Below are 16,914 nucleotides of genomic sequence, written 5' to 3' on the forward strand. Positions count from 1 at the left end.
CTGAAGCCCGGGGGGGAGGGAGGGTAGTCTTTTGCTGAGGGATGTCGCCACCGCTGCCTGAGCCCCTGCTCCACTTGCTTTCTCGCCGGCACCCCTGACTTCCTGCTGCCTACTGGGGGGTTCTGCCAGCAGCAGCTGCGCACTGCCACACCAAGGGGGAGCCCTAGCGACCGCTGGAGAGCACCAAAGGTGAGCCAGCGGCAGAGTGGCAGGGCAGCCACTGAGGCAGCAGCCAGAGAGTAGGACGAGGAGGAGACGCGGCCCGGTACTGACTGATCCAAGGACCGGTCCCAGTCCCTGGACTGGGGGTTGGGGACCACTGGTTTAGCCTAGAGAGGAGATGACTAAGAGGGGATCTGATAACCATCTTCAAGTATTTAAAAGGGCGCCATATAGAGGATGGAGCAGAATTGTTCTCTCTTGCTCCGGAGGGACAGACCAGAACGAATGGGATGAAATTAATTCAAAAGAAATTCCATCTAAACATCTGGAAGAAGTTCCTGGCAATTAGAGCAGTTTCTCAGTGGAACAGGCTTCCTTGGGAGGTGGTGGGTTCTCCAACTTTGGAAATTTTTAAACAGAAGCTAGATAGCCATCTGACGGAGAGGCTGATTCTGTGAAGGCAAAGGGGTGGCAGGTTACAGTAGATGAGCGATAGGGATGTGAGTGTCCTGCATAGTGCAGGGGGTTAGACTAGATGACCCATGAGGTCCCTTCCAATATTATTCTATGTTTCTAAGTGTTTTGTATAGTGAGTGACTCATCTGATAGAGACCCTATTATTTCTTGGTGGACTCCCATCCAAATACTGACCAGGGTCAACTCTGCTTAGCTTCCAAGGTCTGATGAGATCAGGCCAGCCTGCACAACCCAGGTCAGGGCAAAACTCTAAAAAGACAGAACTGCATTGATCAGGCTGCACCTGGAGTACTGTGGGGAATTCTGGAAATCTTGCTTCAAAAATAATGTGGACAGGAAGGCCTGGAGGATCATTGTCCATAGGGTTGCGATGGGTCGGACATAACTTCGCCACTAACAAAAGAGTCAAATTCCATTGTGTGACCTAGACCTAGTCTGCACACAATAGATAATGCACTTTCAATGCACTTTCGAAGTAGATTTTCCTGTTCCGCACAGGAAAATCCAGCTGCCAAAGCACATTGAAAGTGCATTATCCTGTGTGTGCAGACTAGGCCCAAGATTCTCTCATCTGGTATGGAGGGCTTCATGTAATGACTGGTGACCACTTGCAACCCTCCTGCCTCTCTCTCCATTGCCTTGTTCCTGATATTTATAAATCCACTCCTCTCTACAACCTGCTCCTGCATCTATTACCAATTCTACAATTAATTGCTTTTTTTTGGGGGGGGGGTTCTTCCCACAGGAGCAAAAGGAATAGAGTATTGCAGTTTTCCCTGGCTGGGTTTCTCCGGGAACTACGGCAAACTTCTGTGTGTTGCATTCACGTTTTTGACTGTCAGTGATTGGCATAAAGTTTGAGTCCAGTATTACTTGCGTCTGCTCACAAAAGCTTATACTATGAATAGAACTTCGTCGGTCTTAAAGGCGCCTCTGGATTGGAACTTTGTTCTGTTGCTTCAGAACAACACTGCTGCCTACCTGAATCTATGTCACATGCGTGTAGCCTTTCGAAAGGTTTTGTGTGCAGAGTACCTCGGCACAAATCTCACGAACTGCTGCAGGTTGAGCAGGGCAACGCCGCTGAACCCGGGGCATCTTTAAGTGTGGGGTGGAAGGCCTGCGCTGCTGGTGGTGAAGGGGGCTGCGCGCATTAGCCCTCGTGTCCCGACCTTGTCTCCTCCGATTACCGCAACCAGAAAGGGGTGCCTCGGGACAAAGGGCGCCTCAGTGAGCCTTGCCCAGCTGACAGTCCCAAGACGTCACCATCTGACCGGGGAAGGGGAGATTGCCATGGCAAAGCGGCGCGATAAATACCAGATGGCTCGACCAGAAGCTGCCCAGGGCCAGCCTCGGCGTCACCACCGCCTCGCTGGCAGATCTCCCCGCGGAAGGCGCAGGAGAGGGCTCCCCAGCGCCCCAAGGCCCCTCCGCCTTCCCGCCATCGCCGAGCAGCGGCAGGTGGTGGCCCGGACTTGGTTGCGCGCGTCGCAGTCGCTAGCGCTGAGCTCAGGGATCCGGTGTCCGCGCCCAAGGAGGCTTGCATGCGAAGTTCCCTTTGCACAGACGGCGTCTGTTGGCTCGCAGTTTTGCAAACGCGCCTATCCTGTCAGCACTATATGCCGCAACATCTATGCACATTTTGGACGGACCAGATCCGAGGAAGCCAACCAGACGAAATCTAGCCTTCTTCCCCCATAAGAGCTGCCCGAACGCCGCACTCCTCCTCCTCCTCCCTTCGCCGCTCACTGCACGTGCTCAGCAATGGAGACCCACCTGGATTTGCAATGCTTCCAGAACGGGGACTTGCCTCCCGGCCGCCTCAAGGACGTGGGCGAGGTGCCCAGCGGCGAGCTGCGGAAGCCCGCAAAGCATCACCCTCCCCTGGCCAAGTGCAGCCGCCCGCGAGAAGGCCGCGACGGAGACGAGGAGGAATTGCCGGCCCTGGAGGCTGCCTACGCGACCATCCTGCAGGGCCTGGGCGAGAACCCGGCGAGGCAAGGGTTGCAGCTGACGCCCCGCAGGGCCGCCAAGGCCATGCAGTTCCTCACCAGAGGCTATGGCGAGACAGTCGCAGGTCAGTCCCATGCTAGGAGCAGGAAAAAAACGACCCGAAGAGTCGGCACACCCCAGCCCAAATGAAGCCCCTTGAAATACAGGCCTGAAAACGCTCCGGCTAGAACCCCATGAGAGTTCTTTAAAAATGCCTTAGGTGATGATTTACAGAAGGCTTCTTTGTGACTCTTTCGAGTTACACTTCCAGAACTGTTGCTGTCCAAATGCAATAATATTGCTAGGCATATGAATCCACCTGTTCGCAGCCTGGCAGATTATTTCCCTACTGAATAGGTTCCGTCTATATTCTCCACTGAAGAATCCCAAGGCCTGATGCCATGTAAGACTTTGCTTGCTCTTGAGAGAGCGCTGGCTTCTCTTAGGTCAAATGCCCCAGGTTATGACTATCAGGGGGGACTGTGGCCCGTTTTCATACTTTTAAGACACACTGAGGGGATGGTGAGCCGTATATGTTGCCAACTTTCATTGTTTTGGGGAGCACGGTTCTTACTCTCATTGTGAGGGAGAGGAGTGCAGAGGCTTCGTTTCAGTGCTAACTGGAAGCATGTCTTGAGCTTCAGGCATTTTGGATTCCAGTCAGGGTGGGTGAGCAGATGATTCCCCGAATCAGCCACCCCTTCCTTGAACTCGCCACAGTTGCCAAACTTCTAGGAAGGGGAGGGTGAACAGTGCTGCAGGAGTCCAGACTTGTTTATTATTTAATTTATATCCCAGCACTCCCACTCCCAAAGATAATTGTGGAGACAGATATAGAATATTTACAGCCAATGAAGTGGCAAGAGACCCAATGACTGGTTCTCTCATTTTTAAAAAAATTATTATTTTTAAAGCTTTAAAACTCAGGGAGGGGATTTTTCGACTGAGTCCACATTTGGGAAGGGCAAATTTACACATTCCCCTGTTTTCCTAGAGTAATTCACCCTGTGAGGTCACTGTTTGTCAGACTGATGAATTCTGAAAGCTCCAGAACCCTGTGACTGGGATCAGAGGCAGGATTTGGAAATGATGAAAGGAGGCTGCTGCGACTAGTTCATTTTACAGAACAGGATAGTAGGGAGAAGAGACTTCCAAGGTGGCACAAGGGGGGCGGGGAAGATGGTGAGGGAAGAGACCAGATTTTGGCAAGTTCTAGTGACACCTTCATTAACTAGGCGCAGGGGTAGTCAAACTGCAGCCCTCCAGATGTGAGAAAAGCATCTGTTGGAAAGTAACTACTGTCTTCCTGAAGAGAATTAGCTTGTACTATTCAGTGGGCCCCCTAGTTCAGGGGTAGTCAAACTGCAGCCCTCCAGATGTCCATGGAATACAATTCCCATGAGCCCCCGCCGGCATTCCATGCTGTATTCCATGGACATCTGGAGGGCCGCAGTTTGACTACCCCTGCACCTAGTTAATGAAGGTGTCACTAGAACCAGGACACAAGGATACGTGTGAAAGTGACATCACAAGCAGTTTTAAAGGACAGCGTTCTAAGCAGCAATTTTGTTTTTTCTGATAATGCATAACTTGAAATAGTCTTTTTTTTAAGCTCTCAACAAAGTGCAGTTCTATAGAATCTCAAAAACTTGGCTTCCTTTCCACAAGAAGTAATACAAGCAAGTGAAACCATGTTAACTACTTTATTTGTCCGTATTCTTTAAGGCTAATCCTGTAGCGACATTATATAAATTCTTCTGATGGTGTCATTCCACTAGCTCATTCATTTCTTATAATTAGTCTTTTGTTTCTTTTATTGAATTGGTGCCCAGAAGTGCATTGGCCAGAAATCCTTTCAAATCATTGTCTTGTTCCAGGTTTGCTGGATTATTTCTATAATGCATTCATTCAGCAGCAATTGATAAACACATTTTTAAATGAAAGAATGGGGCTTAAATCTCTTGAAAATGTAGTTCTCTATAGCATGTTCTACATCGTCATGCTCTTATGACACAAGTACAATCCTAGTTTCAAGGACTTGTTTAAAGTGTGACCAACTAACATGAAACCAAAACCAAAAGGAGCCACCTCATCCCCTGCCCAGCAGGTGTTTGTGCGATTTGGTAGTCGAAGCGACCATTCCCACTCGAAGCAGCCAGTGCTGACTGCTTTGGGCAGGAACAGCCACTTTGGCTGCGGAATCACAGAACCCTTCCTTGGAATAGTCCCTGTCCCTAAACAAGCACACCAGCATGGTTCTTAAAATCTGATGGTCACGGTTAAGAACGTAAGGATTTTCTTAGCCCCCTACAGAGCTGTGGTCCCTAGAAATTTTAAACATTTTTTCAAGCTTGGCCAGTACCTTTTCTGTCTAGTCTTTCCTTTCCTCCCCTAAATAGCCTGTGTCTGTTATTGGTTATTCTGTAGTCAAGGATTGAATATTAATGATGAATGTTCATTTTCCTCTTCAATAAAAAAACCTCCTTTCCCCCCCAGATATACTGAATGATGCAGTTTTTGATGAGGACCATGATGAAATGGTGATTGTGAAGGACATTGATATGTTCTCCCTTTGTGAACATCACTTGGTGCCTTTCTTTGGCAAGGTATTGTTCTCCAACATATGCGATGGTCAACTTCTGGGGGAGGGGGGGGGGATGAGTCTGGCTTCTTGCTTACCAACTTCTTAAGGCTGGAGTTTATCCGTGTGGCCAATCTCTCACACACACCCCAGGCCTACAACTCATTCTTTCACCAGCCGCTGCTAAGTTCAGTGCCCAAGCTAAGGTACAGTGAAGATGTGATTCACAGGAGAAAAGTGTGTCCAACTTGGACTCCTCTCATCAAATGTGGGTCAGAACCAAGGTAGTGGCTGGCCACTACCACCGAAGAAATCCCAGTAAAGGGATTTCCCAGTACATATTTGGAGGACATGGTATTGGGCCCGCCTCAGCTAGGTGAGTATTTGTGAGGGAGGAGCTTTCTCAGCTTCATATTCCCCTATTGTGAGTTTCTCTCAATTAAGGACGGAGCTGTCCTTCCAGGACTATCAAGGCTTGTGCATGTTTTCTGAGCTGCATATGGCATTTACATGAGGTGGAGTCATTCGTGTAAAACAAGCCTACCCCCCAACCCAAGCATCAAACTCCTTGGCCGTTAAAAAAAGAAGAAAAGCTTTATTTCACAAGTCTAATTTAAGCAGGCAGCACAGATAATCAGGAAGTATTCACAGGACAATACAGCAAAACTGGCAGTGGCTACTCAAAGAGATGAGTATAAACCACTAGAAGGTAGAGTGAACACTGCAGATCATCCTCCATTTTTGAGGGATGGGTGAGTCAATGTCCCTGAGAAGGAGCTTTCCAAGGCTCATTCTTGCCCAAGGTTCTGGAACTGGATAAAGATCAAAGACTAGAATAAAGGCATTTTGCTTAGCACCCCTCTTTCTGAGATTGTGTTGGAATCCCCCTTTTTCCTGTTGACCAATAACTACTGAGGGATTTATTCTGCATTTTCAAACAACCCACTACACCAATTATACTTCCAATTATGGGATCAAAAGTTCTGGTGATGGGCATACTGGCTCTTTGGCATCTTACAGGAGAACCCTAGAGCTTTTATCAGAGGAAGGTAACAGTTTAGTAGTAGATGTTCCACTGTCTTCCCCATGCCATCCATCAGATTAAATAACACTCTGCCCCCTTTAGAAGAAGAGTTGTTTTTTATATGCTGCTTTTCTCTACCCGAAGGAGTCTCAAAGCAGCTTACTATTGCCTTCCCTTTCCTCTCCCCACAACAGACAAACTGTGAGGTAGGTGAGGCTGAGAGAACCCTGATATTACTGCTCGGTCAGAACAACTTTATCAGTTCACAGGGTGTCTGTGGTAGGGAGAGGAAAGGGAAGGCGAATGTAAGCCTCTTTGAGACTCCTTCAGGTAGAGAAAAAGCAGCATATAAGAACCAACTCTTCTTCTTCTATATCACAAATGCTAGTTATTCCTGGTGATATCAGTTGGGTCCACTCAGTGTGCCAACTGCTGTACAAAAGAATTTTCAATATTGCCTTCAAAGTAGTGTAACTTGAATCCACAAGTTGGTCTCAGTTGGAGACCTGTAAGGTAAAAAGCCATGCAAAAATAATCAGGTGTGGAGTCATTTGATAACATTTCTCATAGCGAGAGGATCATTTCGGCACTTTTTGGAGAGGTGAAAGTAGGATCATGTCTTACAAATGTCCCCCGTTATAGACATGTGGCAGGCATGACTTTCAAAAATCCATCTGAGTTAGTGTTGTGGGAAATTCCATTTTTACAACAAGTTGTACTATGTGGGCAGTCATCTGAATCCAGTGTTGCATTCTTACACAAACATTTTCCCATTGTCCTGTCATATCCACAGGTGCACATTGGATACTTACCAAGGAAGAAGGTGGTTGGCTTGAGCAAACTTGCAAGGTTAGTACACTCAAATATACCTCTGGACATGAATGAACAAATGTGTAAAACAAGCAGTTAAGGTTCCTATTGAGACACAGCCTCAACTGTCCCCTGAGATGTGACTGCTGATAGTGAAATCGATAGCATTCTGTGCCCCCTTCAGAGGGTAATTGGTCATTGGTGCTGTATAGTCTGAATCAAAACATCTGTTGAGAAGGATAAAAGACAGACTTGACTTTTAGAAATTCAGAAGTGCTGTGTAAGCAGATAAATGACTGTGAAGGGTTAATTCTTCACAGAGCCAGAGAACCTTGAATGACAGGCTGCTGATTGGTTAGCATCAGCTGAGCAGAAAGAGTCTTCTGAACTGAATGGTGAAGACAACTGAGTTTGATTTCAGCCATAGCTGAGAAGAGGAGTACTGACATTTATGGAATGCTCCCCTGAGGCCCATTATGCACGGCCGCCAAAACGGCGATTTCCAGTCACACGGAAAACGCAGAGGGGGAAGAAGCGAAGCAAACCGCTTATGCACGGGACGGGACGCAATGGCGGCAAAACCCAGAGTAACCGATTATGCACACGGCGACCCCAGCTTTTTAACACGGCTTTTTCGGCAGCATGCACCGAATCTGTGGCCAGTTGCAGCCGGCACCGTGTGTTATCGGTGATTTTAGTCGCCGCCATTCCACCCCGAATGTGCGCTATTCCCCCCGTGCATAATGGGCCTGACTGAGAGCAGTTTACCACAGACAGGAGAACTGGGAAAAGTTGACAAGAATGAGTGGGTGGCTCGATGGAGACTCCCATTTGGACCAAAGAATGGGGATATATCAACTAGAGAGAAAGAATTTCCCTATCCAGTCAAATGAAGAATGTTTCATGTGGTTAGAAACTGCCTTTAGAGACTTTCAGCTAGAAATTCAAGATGAGTACATGTGTTTCAAGATAAGGGATTTGGGTACTGGAAAGAGTACACCAGCTTTCTGGGTGAAAAAAGAGTCGGAGAATATTCAAAGTGTACTGGAGTGTTTGGGAAAACACTGGAACAAAAATCTCTCAACATAAAGACTTTAAGTAACTGAAGCAACTCATTAACCTGAAACATAAGAACTAAAGTCTTTGCATGTACTAGTTTTTACCTCATAAATTTCAACCCTTGATTTCACCTGACCTTTCCCCTCTATTTTGAATAAAATATTTTGTTAATTTGGAATATAACAACATCTATGTCATTAAAATTATAGATTCAAGTAGATAGCCATGTTCATCTGAAGTAGCACAGCGAAATTTGAATTCAGTGGCACCTTTTATTAACATTGAAGGGGGCTCTCAGTCCTCCTTTCAGGTTCTTGGGTTGAGAAAGCAACCAAAATATCATACTGTTGCAGGGTGGGACAGTCAGAGTTCTTCTCTGACATTACTAGGGTGGCCTCAATCAGTAAAGGGAAAGAAAAAAGGAGGGCAAAATTTGGGGGCGGGGAGGGAAGTGGACAGCGAGGTCATACGCCTGATCTACAGATTCATTAAACTAGAAATTTCCAAACAATATCATTCAACACGACAAAGCAAAATGAAACATCATTGATTTGGGAAGTAGTATTTGGTCCACCAGCTGTTTTTTTAAATTAATTAATTAATTAATTAATTAATTCGATAGTCCACCCCTCTCTTACAAAGTCTTGGGGTGGCTAACAACAATCAGAAGGCAGGCGTACATAAATTAAAACAAAACCATAAGATACCTAAAAATTAAGTTATGCTATAATTGCTCCACTGTAATGGTGATGGAGGGGATGGTGGTCAGGTGAGTAGAGAGGCCTGTATCTTAACTTCAGTATGCAGGAAGGCTGGTCCAAAGAAACCTTTAGAAAACCCAAAAGGGTATAGTGTTACAAAAAACAACAAATCTAACCAAGCAGTAGTTAGGAACCAAAAGATTAGGTGTCTATAAATATACACGTTAAATTCACATGTATTGTGCACAACTTATAGAGCTAAAAAGTTAAAAGCAAACAGAACCCATGGGGTAATCTTTGAAATCACAAAAACTGCACCCTACGATGCTAAACCTACGATAGATCTTCATATATGCACAAAAGCTACTCATACACCATAATTTTTAGCAGCTGTAGAGAAGACATACATTTGATAAAATGGACATCTTCTATCAGTTCCATTTGTATTGAGCTTGTTATTCATGGGAAATAAATTGAATTTAAAAAATCTCATTGGCTGCATGTTCTGTATCGTATGTATGTTCAGGATTAGACCTCTGAGAAAGATCTATTTCAGGGGTGAAACGCATTAGATCTATTATTGTAGGTGCGCATTTTGTGATTCCAAAAAAACCTTTAACAGCTGTGTTGACATTCAAATCATGATAGTTTGTCATGCAGTGGCTAAAATGTTATACCTGCTCAAATTCTTTTATCCAATTCTTAAAGGTACAGATCCTTGTCCTCCACTGGATCTTGCCACTGTAAGCTTTCTGTCCTGTTTGTGAGCTTTCTTCCTGCATCTCACTATACTAACAAGAGGACTGCAGGTATTCCACAGCATGTCCAACGAGGAGTGAAGACTGTAAACCTCAGACAGGGTCAGCTATCTGTTTTACTGGCCCCGTTCCTGTACTTTTGAACAGCAGGTCACACAACATTTCCGTCAGGTGGAATCTTCCCTTTCCAGTAAAAGCTCTGTGTGTTTAATTTCTGTTAGGTGGTTGTTAATGCTATAGAAGCAGGATCTGTTCTTTAATAGTGCTAACTGTTGCTATAGCACTTATTCTAGTGGACTCAGATTTCATTGAGTCCTTGAGAGGTATAAGCTTGAGGATTGCAGCCAAGTGATTGCTAAAAAGAAAATAACACTTGTCATACTTCCCTGCATTTTTGTTTGCATTTTCTGTTTTGTTTTACCAAGCAAATGTTGGTTCATGTTGCTGGGTTTTGTCTTCTTCTTACATCTATTTTTTTCCCATTCAGAATTGTTGAGATATTTAGCCGAAGGCTTCAAGGTTTGTATCCATTTTTGCTGACATCCTATTCCCCACTGATAGTTTTAAGTTCTGTAATGGCTTTGTTTTGTTCCTTAACTATAAATTGTCTTAAGCACTTGCTAGAAACGTAGCATAACAATATTCTAAATAAATACAACTTCTCCCACTCTTCCTGTAAGGAGCTCAGGGCCTCATATTTGGTTCTCTTTCCTCACACCAACGCTGTGAGGTAGATTTTGCTGAGAGAAAGTGGCTGGCTCAAGGTTACTCAGAGAGCTCTATGGCTGAGTGAAGGTGTCTCAAGATGCCCACATCACTGAACCCTAAGACTAATGCTAACACTGTGCAACCCTAAGCAGAGCCACACCATTTTAAGTCCACCGAAGTCAGCAGACACATAAATGTAGACTTCTGCTTAGGACTACACTATTAGTAATTAGTAATTCTCAAAGTGTGCATGACAGAATTGTTGGCATGGCAAAAGGAAGCAATTTTTTACATATTATATAGGTAGGGATTTATATACCGCCCCTCTCAGTATACCATCTCGGGGTGGTTTACATGGTTTAAAACACAGTAAAACCAATAAATTATTCACAATACAATATATGCTAAAATTATAATTTGCAAACTGCAATTAATCACTATTGCGTCAACCTTTACTGAAAGTGATTCATCATCACAGTGGCCAACTAGAAGTTGGACTAAGGAGGAAGCAGTGGGGGTGGGAGGGAAGCCCGAGATTTCATTGGATGGTTGTTTTCAACCAGCTGGGCTCAACCATAGGCCGAGTGGAAGAGCTCCATCTTGCAGGCCCTGTGAGCTCCAACAGGGCCTTGATATCTCCTGGGAGCTCATTCCAACCAGAATCTTCAGCTGGACCCAGAATGCTGCAATACTAATCTTATGTGAGCTCTCATGAGAAGCTGGGCAGCTGCATTTTGCACCAGTTGTAGCTTCTAGAGAAGGTCCAAGGGTAGGCCCACATAGAGTGAATTACAGTAATCAAGCCTGGAGGTGACTGCTGCATGGATCACAGTGGCTAAATGCTCTGGGGCCAGGTAGGGCACTAGTAGCCTAGCCTGGCGAAGATGGAGAAATGCCTGCTGAGCTACCTTTGTGATTTGAGTCTTCATTGTTAAGGAGGCATTAAAATCACTCTCAGGTTCCAGGTCAAGTATGCAGTGTAAGCGCCACCCTGTCCAGCCTGGGTGGGTAAAACATGCTTCCTGCTGTGGTCCCTTCCTACCCAGCCAAAGGTGAACCATAAGTGCCTACCTTAGGAGAGGGTGCCTACTACGTTCAATGTGGGACGAGCAATTTTGTGATGCCTGTGTGCCAGGTATGTCAGATCAGTTAGCTGCTCCTGAACCAGAGGCACAGCAGAATTCTTTATTGTCAGTGCAGGCTATTGGTGAGGACCACTGCATGAGCTGTTCCTCTGGACTAGTACTGTGGAAAGAGTAAACCAAGATCATGCTGCAGGGGCAGCAAGATCCATAGTTTGAAGATCCAAAAGAGAAGATGCAGCAGGAATTGGAGGAGGGAGCACACAGTCCCAAGACTCAGACATGAAACCAGTCCAGAGTCCTTTTGCTTAAAACACCATTCTGTTTCCAGTCCAGGAACGACTTACCAAACAGATTGCTCTGGCAATTACAGAAGCACTAAAACCTGTTGGAGTGGCTGTGGTCATTGAAGCATCGTAAGTTGATTATTAACATCAAAGCATCCACAGTGGCTGCCTACCCTAATATCTGGAGTACTGCCATTGATTCTTTCGTGGGAAGGGTGCTTGTGGTAAAGAGAATAGGACAAGCAGAAGTCCGTTCTCAGTTGCACAACTGACTTCCTGTGTGATTTTGATTTTACTATCTTAAGATCGCAATCCTGAATACAGGAAGCTATTTAATGATGGGAATGCCGGTCATAAAAATTTGGGTGGATGGCAGGGAGGAGAACACTGTTGTTGCTGCATTTCATAATATTGTTCTCCTTGGGCTGTTTGACTGTTATGCCCTCCTCATCCTTTGAAGAACTGCATTTGGTTCTGGCACTAACACAGGATCCACTTTTCTGGGATAATATGTGGAAAAAATTAAGCCAAGGATGAACTGTGCAAGTGGCAGGAGTGGGATGGGGAAGCTGTGTGTGATTCAGATAACATGCAACTCAGATGGGCTTTCCATGGAAATACATTACAAACAGAGCAGCCTCTCGGTTGTTTGAAGTGGTACAGTCCTAAAATGTAACATGATTTTGTTATTCACCTATTCACTTAACGCTCAGCTCTGCATTACTGAATTCCTGGGGCAAGGCAAGCATAATTTGAAAGGGGAGAGAAAGTCTGAAGAATGGTGGGTAGGTGTTTGCCTTGGCCCTATTGCTGTGGGACCTAAGGATCCAGAGTTCTGCGGTTTGCAGATTGGTTTTTTGGATTTCAATGCCTGCCAAAGACTGTCGGAACAGGTGTGGGGAATTTAAACGCAAATCCCCCTCTCCTGCTGTTCAGTGACTTGGAACGGCCCACACACGACTACAGAGGACGTGAAAAGGATCGTTAGTGCCACACTATCTCTCCCCCCCTCCCCCCTCCCGATTTTGTTGAACATGCAAGTTTGACAGGGGGGGGGACTTTGGCAAACATAATTTACAACTTGGCCTCTATTTTATTAATTTTTATTTTATTTCTTTTAATTTACTTATATGTTGCCACTCCCAGGCTTACCAGCTTATGGTGGCTTCCAGCATCCATACAAATACAATAAAATATAATTCAAACCAATTAAAACATTGTATTATAAAATACACTATAAAAAACCAATTATAATCAGCAGTAAACCAAGCATCTCTATAAGTCCAGATGGTCTAATTTATTGTGGGATAAATTTTAACATACACCATACTCTTATATTATGCAGACATTTTTATATTAAAAATGCCTTTTCTCATTTTCTTGGCAGGCACATGTGCATGATCATGAGGGGAGTACAGAAAATGAACAGTAAAACTGTCACCAGTGCCATGCTTGGAGTCTTACGAGAAGATCCTAAAACCAGGGAGGAATTTCTCGCCTTGATTAAAAATTAAACAGCTTGTGGCTCTCGGTGGGTTTCGATCTCATTCTGAAGCTAACTACCAACACAGTTGCCTTATGTGAGCCAGTTTTTCAGAGTCTGTGCAGTTCAAACAAACAAAAATCACTGTATCACAGCTCTGTTCTCGCTTCCTGGTAACACCTTAGAATGTTGCTAAACATTTACCCAGTGTATGCAAGTTCCTGACTTCTTCATTATGGGAAAAACATATCCTTGATGCCATATATAGTGTTATGACAATCGCAAAGGGCCTGTTTCATGCAAATGTTGTTTAGTGCATTTAATCACGTATTTTAATTCTGATCATTCAATGATGTCACCAGAAGGGCCACATAATTCTGGTTGCCTCCCCAGATTTCCCCCTCTGCTTTTCTTTCCTTCTTCATTTCTATGCCACTTCAGCTTTTTTAATTTTACCCTGCTGTTGGGGAATGATATGGTGATACCAACAGGCAGCTTCAAGGGGCGAAAAGTATGCTGCTTCCCTCCCATTCTTTCAACCTACACTCGTGTCATGGATGTATAACATTAATGGCAGCCAGTGCCTAGAATGCAGCAGGCATCTGGTTCCCAGAATGCATTTCCTAGAAAGTACCAGGAACCTGGTTTTCAGAATGTATCCTAAAAAAAGGGTTTCTAGCTTTAGGGTGGTGGAAAGTGCCATCAAATCACAGCTGATTTATAGCAAGCTGGGCCAGTTTTCAAGGCAAGAGACATTCAGAGGTGGTTTGCAATTGCCTGCCTTTGTGCTACAGCCTTCATATTCCTTGGAGGAATCTCATCCAAATACTAGCCAGGGCTGATCCTGTTTAGCTTCTGAGCATTTGCTTGGTGTAGTGGTTAGGAGTGTGGACTTGTAATCTGGTGAGTCAAGTCTGATTCTGTGCTCCCCCACATGCAGCCAACTGGTGCCTTGATTTCGCTACAGCACTGAGAAAACTGCTCTGATTGAGCAGTGAGATCAGGGCTTGCTCAGCCTCACCTACCTCACAGGGTGTCCTGTTGTGAGGAGAGGAAAGGGAAGGTGACTGTAAGCCGCTTTGAGACTGCTTTGGGTAGAGAAAAGCGGCATATAAGAACCAACTCTCCTTCTACCCAGGTCAGGACTTTCCTAACTTTATACCTGTCAACAATCAAGGTTGACTCAGCCTTCCATCCTTCTGAGGTCGGTAAAATGAGTACCCAGCTTGCTGGGGGGTAAATGGTAATTAGTGGGGAAGGCACTGACAAGGCCACCCCGAATTGAGTCTGCCATGAAAACGCTAGAGGGCATCACCCCAAGGGTCAGACATGACCCGGTGCTTGCACAGGGGATACCTTCACCTTTACCTGTCAACAAAGGCTGTCACCAGGTTCTTAGTTGCTGATGGTGACATGGAGGCTGTATTGTGGAATCCAAATATAGCACTCTCCATGATCCCAACAAAACCTAAACTTTGAGCCCGGTTTGTATTTTTAAAGAGATCTGAATACTAGTCATTAAGATCAGTGAGAAATGTCTGCACTGCTCCTTACTTAGGTTTAATGCCAGTTTAACCGTCATGGTTTCCCTTGAAGAATCTGATCTTTATTTTGTGAAGGGTGCAAAGCTTCTGTTGCTACATATGCTACATCTATACACTATGTCCCAGTGTTGCTGGAGAACAACTGCTTAACCACCTACACTGAGTTACACCATTCTCAGTCCACTGAAGGCCGTGGGATTAGAAGAGTATACTGTTTTGGATTGCATTAAGTCTGAATTGTAGATATGCACCTAGCTAGCTGTATTCTTTTATGGTGGTGGAAAGTGCTGCCAAGTCCCAACTAATTTATGGTGACCCCACCATAGGGATTTCAAGGCAAGGGATATTCAGAGGTAGTTTGTCATTGCTTGCCTCTGTGTAGCAGTTCTGACTTCCTGGGTATGTCTCACCCAGTTGCTCATCAGGGCTGAGCTGACTTTGCTGCTGAGATCAGGGCCATGCAGGTCAGGGCATTTTATAGGCCCCCAATCTTAGCCACTTTCTAGCAACTGCCAGAGGCTATGTATGTGGAACCAGATCAGAAAAAAAGACAATTCTACAGATCAGCTGGTCAAAGGTAACTGCCCATCCCCTTATCTCCTTCCTGAATAGCAAATTGGACTTTTGTTGACTTCCTAAGGGTTTAGGTTGGGGTGTGGCTATCAGGAAGAATGACATGTACATCATGCATGGTTCCTTATTCAGATAAAGCCAACTGCCTCTGCATTTGGTTGTTTGCTGGATTTTACTGTGTTTTTAGGTAGCTTTGATCTAGGCAGGAAAAAAGTGATTATCCTAAATTAGAATCAGTGCCATTTAACAGATGATGCAAACTACTTTGATTTCCCATTGGAGAGTAAGGAAGAAGAAGAAGAGTTGGTTCTTATATGCCGCTTTTCCCTACCCAAAGGAGGCTCAAAGCGGATTACAGTCGCCTTCCCTTTCCTCTCCCCACAACGGACAACCTGTGGGGTGGGTGAGGCTGAGAAAGCCCTGATATCGCTGCTCGGTCAGAACAGCTTGATCAGTGTTGTGGGGAGCCCAAGGTCACCCAGCTGGCTGCATGTGGGGGAGTGCAGAATTGAACCCAACATGCCTGATTAGAAGTCCACACTTCTAACCACTACACCAAACTGGGTATAAATGAAGGAAATATATAATACTTGCCTTATTCAGTGTTAATTGTGATCACACATTTCAAGATTTGGCCCTCTTAAAGTACTGTAACATTACCACGTTGTCCTCGGCAGACTGTACAGCACAACTGGGAATGTGCCTTATGACTTAACGTGCCATAGAAAGTGTTGGCACTTCCTGAAGAGTGTCTGTTGGCTTAAATAGAAAGGCCCTAGGCCTGGTATTTTTACAGCTCTCTCAATTCTGCAGTTTGAGAAAGTTTTAATTTTTTTGTCAGTAACAAAAAACACCTGTAAGCGTGGTGCTAAAACATAGAAAGTGTTATGTTAGTGTACTTACTATTTTTATAAAATGCTTTTAATACAGAACTAGTTTTGGATTCCAGCTTAGCTTGTCATACGTTTGTAGCAAACGGTTTATTACATAGTTATATTGTGTTCAGAAATGAAAAATGGTTATATTAAGTGGTGCCGGTTATCATCTTTGCCTTCTCTTTTATTCTTCTTTTGTGCTGTAATGAGGGCATAGAACAAGTTGAGACTGAATCACTATAGTAGTTTTATCTTAATATATGCTTTAGTGCAATGTCTTCTTTCACACTGAATATAAACCAAGCTAATGCATCTGAAAGAGCTTTTGTGAATCATTATTTTAAGATTATGATTGCAGACAGGGCCTCAACAGCAAAACGTCAGATTTCTGTGGGCATTATTAGCTAACTCACAGCGTTATTATTTAAGCAGATCTTGAGAATGGGACCACAGTACCTTCCTGCTCAGCTAAACTTGCTGAGGGAACAGCAGAACATATTAGTCATGTTGCTGTTATTATAACAGAGGGAAGGTGGGTAGAGAAGGGCTGTCTTGAAGGATTTGCAGCACTTGTCCCAAGCAGCAGCCATTGTACCTGTCTGCATTATGAGGAGGAAGGAGACAGTGACCTTCTCCGGGAGCTTGGCAGGGATAAACTCTGACTTTAGCTCCTCCCCTCCCACAATCTGCTGGTACAGTCACTGCACCAAGTCCCACCTAAGTATTACGAGACATTTTGAAACAGCTCGGCTTTAAATTTGCACACTTTCTTTTTTCTATTTTTGCATCTATTGGCTT

General features: G+C 44.7%; 1 protein-coding gene across 1 annotated transcript; it reads left to right on the forward strand.

The window, feature by feature from the left end:
- The first annotated feature begins 1,990 nt into the window (after positions 1-1,990).
- Positions 1,991-13,171, forward strand: LOC143837368 (GTP cyclohydrolase 1-like). The gene is made up of 6 exons (XM_077337096.1): positions 1,991-2,716; positions 5,128-5,237; positions 7,030-7,085; positions 10,052-10,083; positions 11,686-11,770; positions 13,029-13,171. Exons 1-6 carry the CDS (start codon positions 2,404-2,406, stop codon positions 13,153-13,155), a joined length of 723 nt encoding a protein of 240 aa, XP_077193211.1. The 5' UTR covers positions 1,991-2,403; the 3' UTR covers positions 13,156-13,171.
- Positions 13,172-16,914: the final 3,743 nt, after the last annotated feature.

This window comes from Paroedura picta, chromosome 1 (genome assembly GCF_049243985.1).
Source record: "Paroedura picta isolate Pp20150507F chromosome 1, Ppicta_v3.0, whole genome shotgun sequence".
Taxonomy (NCBI): Eukaryota; Metazoa; Chordata; class Lepidosauria; order Squamata; family Gekkonidae; genus Paroedura; species Paroedura picta.

Coding starts and splice junctions, on each gene's coding strand:
- LOC143837368 (XM_077337096.1), top strand. CDS start 2,404: ATGGAGACCCACCTGGATTTGCAATGCTTCCAGAACGGGGACTTGCCT. Junction 5,238..7,029: donor TGGTGCCTTTCTTTGGCAAG/GTATTGTTCTCC, acceptor TCATATCCACAG/GTGCACATTGGATACTTACC. Junction 10,084..11,685: donor ATTTAGCCGAAGGCTTCAAG/GTTTGTATCCAT, acceptor TTCTGTTTCCAG/TCCAGGAACGACTTACCAAA.